Genomic DNA, 15,041 nt, shown 5'->3' with positions numbered 1-15,041 from the left:
TATAGAGCTTCAAAGTTCACCCAAATTGACGTTTTTAAGAATTGCGCATTCAAAAGAATTTGGCATTTTTAGACCGCCCAAGATTACTACAATGAGTTTAAACCTCTATTACTCAGTCAAAATACATGAAAAAGTCATCAAATTTCGCAAGAGAGTTAATAATTGTATCGTTAGAAATAGAATGGAGAATCTATTTATAGTGCTATTTGTTTGCAAATTTAAGTTTAACAGCACTGTCAGTTCTTAAAAATGGCGTAAAAGATAACAAAATCCCAATCTAAAAAATGTAAAATTTCAGTAACGAACTACAAACGTACAATAAATGCTGCACTTTATTCAAAATCCATGTCATTTTCACCAAAATTTGCAGAGTTGTAGAGGAAGGTATACCTTAGAGGTACAAACATTAAAAAATAGGGGTTCATGTGCTTGTTTTTAAACTATCAGCATTTTTATCAGAGCAAATGTGCTTTTTAAAACACCAAAAATGCGCCGAATGCTTAGTATCTATGTGAAGAAAAAATCAAAACCACTCTACCATTTATTCAAACTCGGGTAATATTCGTGATTCTTGGCAGCCCTGCAGAGTAAAGTATTTTGAAATTGTAGAGAATCTTTTTTTGAATGGTCCATGGAATAATTCCATTTTTTATCTTCATGAAATAACGCATCGGATCTGCAGTTAAAGTGCAGAAGATGGGAAAAATCAGCTCATACCCGCAGCTAATTAATCACCTGTTCATCCATTGTGACGTCAGCGCGCAGAGTGTAAACTATGCGCAGATCATAATGCGCACAAACATAACTGTGGAACGTCCTTAAATTAAATTTCTTGGGGTTTTGGATTAGTAATGATGCAGTGCAAATGATACTGTGTACCTGAAGAAATATTGTTTAAGAAATTGTGTTGATAACTTTGGAAGTGGGAGTGGGTTACATAACCACCAGGTTTGACCTTTTGTTGAGAAATGGTATGGGTCACATAAACCATCACATTGAAAACTGTTGAGAGCAGGATCTGTTACCAATACCATAGAATGCCATAGCTTATCCTCATGCAAGTCTACATGTTTATGCTCCAACAAGAGTTCAATCATAGTTACCTTTTGCATTGTGCTGGATAACCTGTTAGATCCTCTAGAAAGGAAAATCGAATTGCATGTAGATATGATTGAATTTAAGATTAAGAACATAATTAACAAGCATGAAGCATGAAAATGGTTTCATTTTTTTTTCTACATACATGTATGTACATGTAACATGCATATGATTACGGTATCTAACAAGTGGAGCACCACTGGCAGTCTCGCCTGCATTACGCGATTCACTATAGCAGCAGTGCTGACTTTGAAAATGACTATACAATAATTATTCACAAAAAACACAATTAATATGATAATATACATGTAATACTACGTTCATTTACCCTAAATGACATTTGGCCTTGATCCCTACATGTATGTCCACATTTCAAAAAAACATTATATCCATAAACTTTTAAAGTTATTATGGTAATTCAACAAATCATACCCCCAATATGGCTACAGTTCATTGACCCTATGACCTTTAACCTTGGTTATGTGACCTTAAACTTGCACAGGATATCAAGTGATACTTGATTACTCGTATGTCCAAGTTTTACGAATGAGCTCCATAAACTTTTAAAGTTACGATGGAAATTCAGTAAATACCCCCAACATGGCCTAAATTCGTTGACCCTAAATGGCCTTTGACCTTGATCATGTGACATGGAACTTAAGAAGGATATTCAGTAATACTTCATTACCCTTATGTCCAAGTTTCATAAACGAGGTCCATATACTTTCTAAGTTATGACATTTCAAAAACCTCACCTTTGGTTAAGATTTTGATGTTCATTCCCCAACATGGTCTAAGTTCATTGACCCTAAATGACCATTGACCTTGGTCATGTGACCTGAAAGTCAAGCAGGATGTTCAGTAATACTTGATCACTCTTACGGTATGTCCAATTTTCATGAACTATGTCTATATACTTTCTAAGTTATGTCATTTCAAAAACTTAACCTTACTGTACATGTAGGTTAAAGATTTGAATGTTGATGCCGCTGCCGCCGTCGCCGCTGTCGGAAAAGCGGTGCCTACATGTATAGTCTCGCTCTGCTATGCAGGCGAGACAAAATCACTCTAAGCAAATATTCACACAAAACAATGTAGATACATGTAAGACCCTAAAGCAACGTTCTCAAGCCAAGTACAGTGTATCTTAGACCTGGTTTCCAATCAATAACAAAAATATTCAAAAAAATATATTTTGAGGGCTGAAAGACAACAAATTTTAAGAACTGTACGAGTCAGCTTTATTGTGTTCTGAGTAATTAGATGAAATATAAAATACAGTAAGTATCAATTTACTTCAAAATTTTATCTCTTAAAATTCATTATCTTGTGGGATGAATATAATTGTAAATGTAATGAAACAAAAGTGCATACACGTATAAATTGAAAATATATTTGAGCTTCATCTACTATTGAGTGCAGATTAAGATACATTGTACATTTAAATTTCTTTTGTTTCTTTCATAAATGAAGTTTTCAAAAATGTTTGAGAAATTTTGCAAGACAAAAAAAAACACCTTACTACCGGTAATCAATATACAATTTGCAATTAATAATTTCAATACACAAATTACAATATAAAATTTCAATGTAATTCATTATATGGACTTCGATTGCTTCGTGTCTCATCAAAAATAGTAAGTAGACCAAAAACCTGAAAAGGGATAAGAAATCAAAAGAAACAAGGTTTACTTGGCCTTGGAACCCAGAATGAATGATCAATAATTGAAAATGGAACAGATTAGTCAGGTAGCTATATATGTAACTTACTTTTGATCAAACAAACAAGGTACCATTACCTGAACATCATAAAGGACCTTGTGTATAACAATCTGGATGTCTGCCAGGGTCCTGCTGAATGTGGCCACAGGGGCCCAATAAAAGGGGAACTAAATTGCATAATTTCATCAACATTATACATGTACTAATACTATGTGAATCCCATACCCCCTAAACTGGCATAATACATGTACATATTGCAATGTGACCCATGCCAGACAAATTTTCTGTAAGTGAGGGCCTGCCATGTGTCAGACACCCCCCCCCCCCCCTGAAGATAATCCCTGTTAAAGGTAAAGTCCATCCCAGAAAAATGTTGATTTGAATATATAGAGAAAAATCAAACTAGCATAATGCTGAAAATTTGATCAAAATCGGATTTAAAATAAGAAAGTTATGGCATTTTAAAATTTTTCTTATTTTTCACAAAATAGTTATATATGCACAACTTACTTACATGAAAATGAGAGAGTCGATGATGCCACCCACTCACTATTTCTTTTGTTTTTTATTGCCTGAATTATACAATTTTTCATTTTTTACAGATTTGACAACAAGGGCCAACATGACTGATGCATATAGTATTAAAATAATGTTAACTCCACATGTTCAGGGAGGAATTAATCTTTGTTTCACTTGACAATGAGGTGAAAATTAGAATATTCAGTATTTCATAAATAAAATACATAAGAAATAGTGAGTGGATGATGTCATCAGTCTCATTTGTATACCGACAAGGATGTGCATATAACTGTTCTGTGAAATTAAGCGAAACTTTAAAATACATAACTTTCTTATTTTCCATCCGATTTTGATGAAATTTTCAGTGCTATGCTTGTTGGATTTTTCTCTTTTTATTCAAATCAACTTTTTGTTAGGGTGGACTTTTAAAGTTGCATTTAGATTAAGCGATTGCATGTTATACAGTATACTTGCAATGAATCCCACATTTTACCATACAGTCTAGTGCACAAATGGTAAATGACATGGATCCTTTTTTTTATATATATATATATCCAGCATTCGCTGCGACATGCCATTGTCATGAGAATATCCAATATGCTTTTTACATTGTAAACTAGCAAGAATCTCCTAAACCAGATAATACTGTAAATGTGCAGGATAAAGCTTAGCCCACTTTCTTTTTACACTGGGCTTTTGAAAAGTGGGCTAACCCCACATATATTACAGGATTACCAACTTGATATGGCCCTGAAAAAAACTTAATAAACGTTTTAAAGATAGTACGGGTGGGGTAAGCGATAGTGGTGCCGGGTAAAAATGGCAGAGGTAATAATGGCAAAGGTAAAAATGGCAGAGGTAAAGTGGCAGAGGTAAAAATGGCAGAGGTAATAATGGCAAAGGTAAAAATGGCAGAGGTAAAGTGGCAGAGGTAAAAATGGCAGAGGTAATAATGGCAAAGGTAAAAATGGCAGAGGTAAAAATGGCAGAGGTAAAAATGGCAGAGGTAAAAATGGCAGAGGTAAAAATGGCAGAGGTAATAATGGCAGAGGTAAAGTGGCAGAGGTAAAAATGGCAGAGGTAATAATGGCAAAGGTAAAAGTGGCAGAGGTAAAAATAGCAGAGGTAATAATAGCAGAGGTAATAATGGCAGAGGCAAAAATGATAGAGGTAAAGATCATGACATGCTACATCAACAAGAAAAAGACAGAGCCTTTCAGGTTAATATCAGTCATAATTATTGACCTTAAATGGACTCCTATCGACGAAATGAGTATTATGAACTGAGATATTATTTTGATATTTTTCATCATTTTAGGTCTATATATTATCGTTGATATGATTAAACTCAAACATTTTCATGCCAAAATGATTTCAATTAGTGAGTGATGAAAGGATTTATCTTGGCCAGTTCGTATAGTAGAATAGCACTTCATCACATACATACCAAACAAATTTTTTAATGTAAACACCAATGTGCACTACCATTAACACGCTGAAACAGACGAGTTCGGGATTTCTTTGAACCACTTGCAAAACTTGGATAACAGAAAAATAACAAAACGTCCTGTTGGTAATGGTTACCGCATTTTGAAATGTGTAGCAAATCAGGGATTTAAATTTATAGGTGTTTCATAGGTACCGTTCTATCAACCTGTTTTGAAGGAGAAATTCACCCTGACAAATGGTTTATTGTAAAATTTGCAGAAAAATATATTGGTGAAGGCTTGCTGGAAACCCATCAAAGATTAAGAGAGTTATTAGAAGTTTGAGATTTTGATCTGTGACGTCATATATATACTAGCACCTGCCCCATATTTTATGCACCAAAATGTATGCTTTTCAATTTTTTAATCAGTGGTTCATGATTGCTAAAAAAATCTTTCAGGATCGGATGTAAAATGATTTGTATGTTGATATACTTAAGGTACATAAAAAAAAAATTCATCTTTTTTTTTAGAAAATGACATTTCATTGATAATTTTTATTACACCATATATGGGAAAACTGCTCGCAAATGACGTCACCATTAAAATGTAAAATTCTAATAGCTTTTTAAATCTTTGATGGATTCCCTAAAACCCTCACCAATATCCTTTTAATCATTATCTGCTATTTTTACAATAAACTTTATGTCAGTGTGAATTTCCCCTGTAATGAATTAAGTACAATACTTGGGATCCAAAATGTGCTCCAAATGTGAATATTAGAAGAGCGAACTGACATGAGAAGGCCGTCCATGTACGTTAAGGAAAAAAATGCCAACTCAAGTATTATCAATTTGGTGCAGAAGATCTACATTATTATTTTAAAATTTTACCCTTTCCATTAGTCCAACATTATAATTCCAATTTTCTTCTCAGAACCTTTCTTATTTAATCTACTGTACATGGAGGGGCTTTAAGTTTTGGCATGTGAGTTTAATACTGGCTATTTATACCTCTGTCATTTTTACCGCTGCCATTATTACCGCTGCCATTTATAACCCTGCCATTTTTACCTTTGTTATTTTTACCTCCGCCACTTTACCTTTGCCATCTTTACCTCTGCCATTTTTGCCTTTGCCATTTTTGCCTTTGCCATTTTTACCTTTGCCATTTTTACCTTTGCCATTTTTACCTTTGCCATTTTTACCTCTGCCATTTTTACCTCTGCTATTTTTACCTCTGCCATTGTTACCTCTGCCAATTTTACACCAAGCCGCGATAGTATGGGGTTAAGAAAACGTAGTGTAAAAGCTTCAGGGAATGTGGTGGCTACATACATGTACCAACAGAAAATTTGTCTGGCATGGGCCATTTAAAAAATGTGTGTACTACTAAGCCATAAGAAAATATATAGACTAGGCCTATATTTCTTGGGGGGGGGGGGTATGGGGGATATAACTGTAGGGTTTGATCAAATTTGTGTGTCCCTTTTATTGGGCCCCTGTTCAGCAGGATGCCCTGCAGACATTAAACATCCAGATAGGATTATACAAGGTTCCATCCAAGGTATTCCAACAATAAGATATTAGTACCTCACTAGTTTTATTTTCAAAAAAGTTAAAGAGCTTACTGACTAGCTGTAATACTGCAAACATTCTTTAATGTTTTCGTCGCTTCATGCAAAAAGAATACGCATTTCAAACTTTATAAAGTCATACACTGTACATGTAACTCAACTTCAAAAGAGCGCAAAAAATCAATCAGAAATTTTCTCAAATTTTAGTAGCAGTTTAAAACCAAGAGAACAAATTTAGTAACACACAATTTATAATTAAATTTCAAAGATCTCTTCCTCCATACCTGGGATGTTGCATCATTTGGAATTTCTCCAACAGTGAAGTTTACCCTATCTTTTCCACCAGCAGAATTCTGAGGTATTGATAATTCTTGTACTTCCATGAGGCATGAATGATGAAGTCTTGGGTCAGTGCAACTCTCAACAACCTTGTCTTGTCAGCAATGGATTCATCTACTGCAATAATTATGGGCAAATATAATACAGAAATAATAACTGATTATTTATATGTATTTACTATAATTTGTAAACATTCTGAGCAGTGACATCGCCTGGGCATCGGTGTCAGGGAGGAATAGATCTACATGTATTTTCTTCCTTTTCTAGGGCTTCATATTAACTTTTTCGAAAATTTGGAATCCATTTTTATTATTCAGGGGCTTCTCATTTAATTTCAGCGCTCCTCTTTTCAGGGGCTTCATGAAGGCTTATTTCAATGTGAACTGCTAAGTAAATGTTAGATATGACTTTATGAACCTTTTTTTTTTTTTCAATTTTAGTGGAGGGGACATATACATGTATGATGGGGTGACCATAATTTGCGCACATTTAAAATTATCATGAAGTTGATTTTCAATCAAAAATTTCGCGCAGTTCACACAAAATTAATCAAAATAATAAATACCAAAACGGAAGGCAAGATCCCAAAGTCAAATTTGCTTGACAGAATTATTAAATAGGTCTAGGGTTTCGCGATCTCAAAATTCCATGGCGATCAACTAGTGCGCACTCGGCTGAAAAAGTGTAATAAAAAAAAAGAGGTTAAAATGCATAAATTCGGTTGGCATCACATTTTACTTTCTAAGATCTATTTGTACCTCACGTGATATACATGTAGCCCTGTAGGCTCCACTCCACATCACTACCGCTACACTACAGTATGCTACCTGTACACCTCTCCAAACATCAGGGTACAAAACTCGCTCTGATACTCCGAGTGGCAAAGGTGGAACTTTATGGGCATTTGTCATTTGAAATTTGTCATTATTCTCGTCTGGCCCAGTCTCCTACGTGAATACTGCAACACACCCTCTTGTGCTGAATAAAAGAAAGCTGTAGCGTGACCACCACTGAAAAGTGGCAACCACAGAGCTGGATAAAATAAGCTTCTACCCGTTTCCGGTGAAACATAATATTACTATTAGGAAGCTCCGTGATCCAGCGACTGTCTTTTTCTCACCCGACACACAATATTTTGTTCACTATTTTTTTTAAACACTAGAATTATTGTTGTCACGGGTGGCGGAAGCGAAGGGGGGGGGGTACACGTACACTATCCCTTAAATTTCAGGAGGGGAAAGTTCCCCCTAATGAAATAAAGAATAAGTAGGCGGCCGTAGGCCTAATATTTTAATAAAGAACGAAGACTGAGAAAAAGGAAGAAATAAATTATTAAAAAAATCAAAAGAAACTCCAGCTCCATTAAGCAAGGAAAAAAAAGGAGAAAAGGTAAGGGAAAAGGAAAGCAGATAAATAATGCTCTGGTCTCTGGATATACTCATACTAGAAATATTATAGAAAAAACAAAATAGGGGGCCTAGCCCTAGGCCAAGCCATGGCATTTGTAAATTTTGGAGTTGGACTTTTTTATTCTTTAACACCTGACCATGAGGCATGAACACGTTTATAATTATATCTAACTTGTTACTATCTAGACGAAACAAAATTGCCAATCTGTCGAGGCTATCTACTAGTACATGTATGATGTAGTCGTTGAGATATTCGACCGTGCGCAAAATTAGGTAACGCACGAATTAAGGTCACACCACCATAATTGTCTTGCCAACTCCTACAATTTGTACAGCATCACAAAATTGTGATATCCCCATTGGATAAGTGTGCATAAAAATTGCGTGCACCAATATGCCGGTATGGCCTATGGAATGTAGCTGGCCTCTTGATTTGATTACCGCCCGGTATGGCACGCCGCGGCCGCGCCGAAGATCGCCTTGTGAGGGCTTATGTTACTGTTAGTGCTACAACAAACGCATTCTTTCCCAAAATCAAGTACCGGTACTATTAATTTCAAGTAAATCATAAAAAAGTAGTGAATAGTCTTTCTAAGTTGTAACATAATTCTTACCAGCATAGGCATAGCATGCAGTGCACACGCGTAGTCTAAGCATATCATGAGTCTAAGTTTAAAACCGGACGGACCGTACCGGCGCGCGGCGCGGGGCGCCCGGCCCGGGCGGGTATAAGATCCGTCACGTGACGTTGTATGTTTGTAAACAATTACCGGTGTATGAAAAGATATCGGGATGGACCAAGGATTTAAAGGATTTTAATCAATTGTTTTTACTTACAGAAGAGAAGAATAAAAGAAATGAGATAATTTTTAATAACAGGTTCATCCGTTTGAAAGGACAAATACATTATAATGAAAAGCTGTTTTTTAAGAATATTTATAAACTCCATTGTAGATAAAGATGGGAAGATGAAGTCTATTTCGACCTTTCAAAAAATGGGTTTGGATCGTTTTGAAATAAAAACGATGCTCGAAATTTTTAATAACATTCCATACTTTTGGAAGGACTCGCTGAAAAAAAGAGGGTCAAAGTTCCATAGAGAGTTGATTTTGGATTTTCAATTAAAGGGCAGGATTTTTGACTTGCAAGACATCATCAAAAAGAATATATGATACTCTTGTAAGTATGAAAACGGATATACCCCAAGCATTTAAAAAGCTTGAGGAAAAATATAATATAACAAAAGAGATATTTCGGATATTTTTCTAGGACCACAAAAATCCACTCTGAACAGTAGACTCAGATAATTTCAATATAAAATATTACACGATATACTATACACAAAAAAAATATTTATATTTATTTAAAATGACAACAGATGATTTATGTTCATTCTGCAGTAAAGAAGAAGAAACATATGATCATATATTTTGTTTCATGTGATAAGATAACAACTACTATGGAAAGAATGTGGGAACATGCTTCAACTCCCTATATATCATTACAAATATAGATCAAAAAGGCGTTCACATAGGCGTGGAAGGTTCAACTAGAGGAGAGGCTCAATTATTAAATCACATAATGATCATAATAAAGTATATGATTTTAAAAATAGTAGTAACACAAAAGATCCACCGACCCTTAACCCGAGTATTAAGGACGTTCCACAGTTAAAGTGAAATCCATGTCATTTTCACCAAACTTTGCACATAGATACTTTAGAACCTTAATATTCGAAATATGCAAAAATTAACATAGGTCCATGTGCTTGATTTTTTGCTATAGAGCTTCAAAGTTCACCCAAATTGATGTTCTTAAGAATTGCGCATTCAAAAGAATTTGGCATTTTTAGACCGCCCAAGATTACTACAATGAGTTTAAACCTCCATTACTCATTCAAAATACATGAAAAGTCATCAAATTTCGCAAGAGAGTTAATAATTGTATCGTTAGAATGGAGAATATATTAATAGTGCTATTTGTTTGCAATTTTAAGTTTAACAGCACTGTCAGTTCTTAAAAATGGCGTAAAAGATAACAAAATCCCAATCTAAAAAATGTAAAATTTCAGTAACAAAATACAAACGTACAATAAATGCTGCACTATATTCAAAATCCATGTCATTTTCACCAAAATTTGCAGAGTTGTAGAGGAAGGTATACCTAAGAGGTACAAACATAAAAAAAAGGGGTTCATGTGCTTGTTTTTAAACTATCAGCATTTTTACTAGAGCAAATGTGCTTTTTAAAACACCAAAAATGCGCCGAATGCTTAGTATCTATGTGAAGAAAAAAATCAAAACCACTCTACCATTTATTCAAACTCGGGGTAATATTCGTGATTCTTGGCAGCACTGCAAAGTAAAGTATTTTGAAATTATATAGAGAATATTTTTTTGAATGGTCCATGGAATAACTCAATTTTTTATCTTCATGAAATAACGCATCAGATCTGCAGTTAAAGTGCAGAAGATGAGAAAAATCAGTTCATACCCGCTGTTAATAATCACCTGTTCATCCATTGTGACGTCAGCGCGCAGAGTGTAAACTATGCGCAGATCATAATGCGCACAAACATAACTGTGGAACGTCCTTAAAGGAGAATGAAACTCTTGGAGCAAACTAGCTTTTGTGAAAGCAGAAAAATCAAAGAATAAGATCAACAAAAGTTTGAGTAAAATAGGACTAGCAATAGAAGAGTTATGAGCATTTGAATGTCGAGATCACTAATGCTATAGAGATCCTCCCATTGGCAATGCGACCAAGATCTATGATGTCACAGATGAACAACTCTCCCCTTTTGGACACTGAAAATATACCCCAAAACATCTCTTTTTGCTAATTCTAATCATATGACAAACGATTCATCAATGATATAAAGTTGTGAAACCTCTGTACTTGTCCTCTCATAAAGAGAACACCTCACCTTGTGATAGACTCTATAAAAGTGAGAATATAAGTGAAATAAGTACTAAAGTAATGAGGGAGTTGTACGTGTGTGACATCACAGATCTTGGTCGCATTGCCAATGGGAGGATCTACATGGCATTAGTGATCTCAATATTCAAATGCTCATAACTTTCTTATTATTCATTCAATCTTCCTCAAACTTTCAACAATATGTTTCTTTGATTTTTCTCTTTGATATGGATTCAGCTGGTTTCAAGGGTTTCATTCTCCTTTAAGGGAAAAAATACAAGATAGACTAGAAGAAAAACTAGCTGAACAGAGAGGTCTATCATCATTTCAGAAAATGGGACAAGTTTATTTTCTAGGGATGCTGGGGCAAAGTAAGTTCAAGTATACAGTTATGAAACACTCTAAATGCGAGTTAGATGGTCTGGTCCAGGTCTGGTCCCTGTAGTCGCACTCCTCTTGGAGTGGGTCGGGGCAGTCATTTGGGGTGGGCTTTGTGTCTTTGAGGTGCATTGTGGTTCCTTCTGGAGTGAAAATGCAAAAAAAAATATATATATATATAAAATAAATATGTGCTGTTCGCTCCAGATGGAGCTATGGCGCGCTCTCGGGGATAGGATCTCGCTTCTGGAGTTACTAGTCTCTTATCCCTCTCTGGGAGCTAGGGGTGTGATATTGGGGGCCGGAGTGGCTCTTTTGCATTTGGAGTGAATATTCAGGTGCGCAAGTTAGATCATGGTTGCGGTACAGAAAGCAGATTGAAATGGAGGGTAGCCGGGGTTTATAGGGAGGGAAGCAGGCCGCGCTTCCTGGGCTTGGATGGGATATGGGGGGGGGGGGCAGTTGGGATGAGGGTGTTTATACTTCTAATCGCTTCTAATACTCATTCAGTTCAATTGAGTCGATATAAATTCTTTTTTTTTTTGTTATATCTGTATTTTTTTTCTTTCTACAGACTATAAGTATTTACTTTGTTCTAGACGATTTGAATGTTATATTTTTTTTTTGGTACAATTTTTTTTTGTATTATGAATATTTATTTGACAGTGTTTTGTTGATATACTATTACTTGTATGATTTTGAACTGAATGAATTTAATAAATACTATTACAAAACAAAAAAAATTAAAGGGGAGGTTTAAACTCTGAAAGAGTTTATTGTAAAGATAACAAAAAAAGGGTATTAAACTTATTGATGAAGGTTTGAGGAAAATCCATCAAAGATTAAAATGTAGTTATTAGAATTTTATTTTCTAAATTTGTGAATATGCCGCCGACGTTACAGCCGCGCGAGCAACTTTTGTAAAGTAAAAAAAAAATCAATGAAATGAAATGTCTCTATAAAAAAAGAAAAATGAAAATGGTTTTTATTGTACCTTCAGTATATCAAATTTTTTGACACCCGCTTAAATCAAATTTTAATAACGTTCTTAATTTTCGATGGATTTTCCTATGTAGCTTAATGCACCAATAGTTTACATTATTTTCTCTGGTATTAATTTTCACAACAAAATTTTCTTCAGCGAAGTTCAGCCAGGGTGAGCTTTCCCTTTAAAGGATAAAGTGGTATACTAGTACCTCCATGGACCAAATAGTGCTAGCGCGTTTTCGCCCAGCGTCGTACGACGTAGAACGTAAGGGTCGTGTGCAAAAATCGCCAACTTCCATGGAAACAGAGGCCCGAGCGTTCTTGAGCTCAAATCACGGACGGTTCTTCCGCAAATTAGCGGGCGTCCGCATTAGAACGTAGGATTTGTCAACAGCCGTCAACAGCCAATCAGATCGCTTGTAGAGCGAGCAAGCTGAGCCGATGTAAACACATTCGCCAATCGCGTGCATGCACATGTTGTACTCTACTCTGACTACACTGATAGCTGAAAGCTTCAAAACATGGACTCGAATGCGAGTTTTTCGGTGAGTACCATTTCAATTATACTAAAATCAAGCTAAGTATAATTTCAAAATGTTACAGTAGAAGTTTAAACGAGTATGATTATTGAAATATGATTGAAAAGCCGTTGCATGGCTCGGTCGACGACGCGACTGCAAGACACATGGCACTGCCAGTTGTGTGCACATAGTAGGAACATATACAATGCATATGTTGGCGGTCGATCCGGCCGCGTTCAGCGATTTGCGAAACTGCTTACAAGCGAGAGTTGAGCGCGACGGACGCACGAACCAAGAGATCGTTCTACGTCGTAGATAGCGTCGTACGACGCTGGGCGAAAACGCGCTAGTGTTTCCGTGGGACAGTGGGAACGTATATGGTCTTGGCCTTTAGTTCATAAGTTCATAAGTTCATTTTATTTGTCTTCCAACTTTGAGTTTGAATACATGACAAACATATAAGTGTGTATGAAACAATGAGCAGAGTACATGATAAAACAGGTATATATAAAACAGAGTATGCAGAAAACATTGTTTTTAAATACATTATACAGCTTAAGACAGAAAAGAAATAATTTTAAAGGAAGACGAGGAGACCTAAGTGAAGCAATGCTTGTAAATTAAGGTTCCTCATTACGAATTCAAAGAACATTGGATAAACAACAAAGAAATGGCAATATAATATAATATGATAACTAAAGAGAGAGGAGGGGAGAGCTGAGGGACACATTTATGTACAAAAGGGACAAAAAAGGGGACATGAGGACAGAGACCAGCCAGGCCCGGGAAAGGGGGGATGTTAACCCTCAATCTCCCGGGGTATTTTGATTCTTGTCAATCCCGGGGGGGGGGGGCCATTATGGCCCCCCCCCCCCTTAAGATCTCGGCCGCCGATTGCGCGAGCGACGCAAAAATTTGCACACTGGTAGTGTGCGATGTAATCTACAAGGCTGTATGGTAAAATTTTCCAAAATAATGAGATTTTATTTTATATGAATTAATTATGCTAATTTATGCATAAATCATACTTTTTGCTATAATTCACTAAATAAAGCTCCTAGAATGCTAATTTTTGGTAAAAAAATTCTTTGTAGCAATCTTAACAATCGCAATTAAAAAAACTTCGGTTCGGAAATCAATTTCTTATGTATTTTATTGTTTTATTAATTTCTTATGTATTTCTTTGTTTTTTTACTTTTTGTTTTTTATTGTTTTTTCAATGGAAATCATTCCAGACTTAGTTCTGATCATAAACAAGGCAAAATTAATTCAGTTTAATCAGTAAAAGTAGAAATAATGATACATTTATGAATTTTGGCTAAATACACAATTTGCATTGGATTTGTACATGAAATCACGTTTATGAGCAATTTTGGGTCTGACATGCACTTACATAATGTTGCGTAATGTCGTAACCGTGTACCCGGGCGTCACAAATTTGGTCTCAAAATTTGCGCGAGACTTGAAAGTAAAAAGTCAGTGAGCGGCGAGGTCAAAAAAATTTGCGCAGCAGATATATCGCGAAAATTGTCAAGGGGGGGGGGGCCATTATGGCCCCCCCCCCCCCCGGGAGAATTAGGGTTAAGTATTGATAATTTAGCATTAACTGATAAATAACACACGAAAAATAGGCTTTACGAATCACTTCCATAGTTACTCAGTAAATAAGATTTCAATTTTCGTTTAAACACTGTAGAACTGACAGCATGTGTAATGTCAGGGCCAAGTGCATTCCAAAACCTGGGTCCAGTGCAAACTAGAGTGCCCAAAGTGAACTTTGTTCTTGCACGAGATATATGGAGAGTGGAAGATTGTCTAGTATTGTAATTGTGTACTTGACTATTTTTCTTAAATATCAGTGCCAGGGCTGAAGGGAGACTTCCTGAATCAAAATCATACATAAGAGATCCTAGCTGCATAAAGTAAATATCTTCCACTTTCAATAAGTGATTGTCATGAAATAAAACATTTGTATGGGCACGATAACTGACATTACATATACTTCTAATAGCTCTCTTCTGAACAATGAATAATTTTTGCAATTGCGTTTTAAGTGAGTTGCCCCAGGCAAGCACACCGTAGTTTAAGTAAGGAACAATTAATGAGGAATATAATATAAATACAATTTCTTTAGGAAAAACTGATC

At 35.6% G+C, this 15,041-nt stretch overlaps 1 protein-coding gene across 1 annotated transcript in view; it reads right to left on the bottom strand.

Annotated features, from left to right (window-relative positions):
* Positions 1-8,741, bottom strand: part of LOC129257668 (inositol hexakisphosphate and diphosphoinositol-pentakisphosphate kinase 2-like) — a 35,089-nt gene extending 26,348 nt beyond the window's left edge. The window contains exons 1-3 of the mRNA XM_064097967.1: positions 8,705-8,741; positions 6,627-6,798; positions 1,104-1,137 (exon numbers count right to left, since the gene is read on the bottom strand). Coding sequence (XP_063954037.1) covers positions 1,104-1,137; positions 6,627-6,643 — 51 coding nt within the window. The 5' untranslated portion in view covers positions 6,644-6,798; positions 8,705-8,741. The remainder of the gene's footprint in view (positions 1-1,103; positions 1,138-6,626; positions 6,799-8,704) is intronic.
* Positions 8,742-15,041: the final 6,300 nt, after the last annotated feature.

Source organism: Lytechinus pictus, chromosome 3 (genome assembly GCF_037042905.1).
Source record: "Lytechinus pictus isolate F3 Inbred chromosome 3, Lp3.0, whole genome shotgun sequence".
Lineage (NCBI taxonomy): Eukaryota > Metazoa > Echinodermata > Echinoidea > Temnopleuroida > Toxopneustidae > Lytechinus > Lytechinus pictus.
Note: the sequence above shows the minus strand (reverse complement) of the source record. Positions and strands in the feature narration are given on the sequence as shown.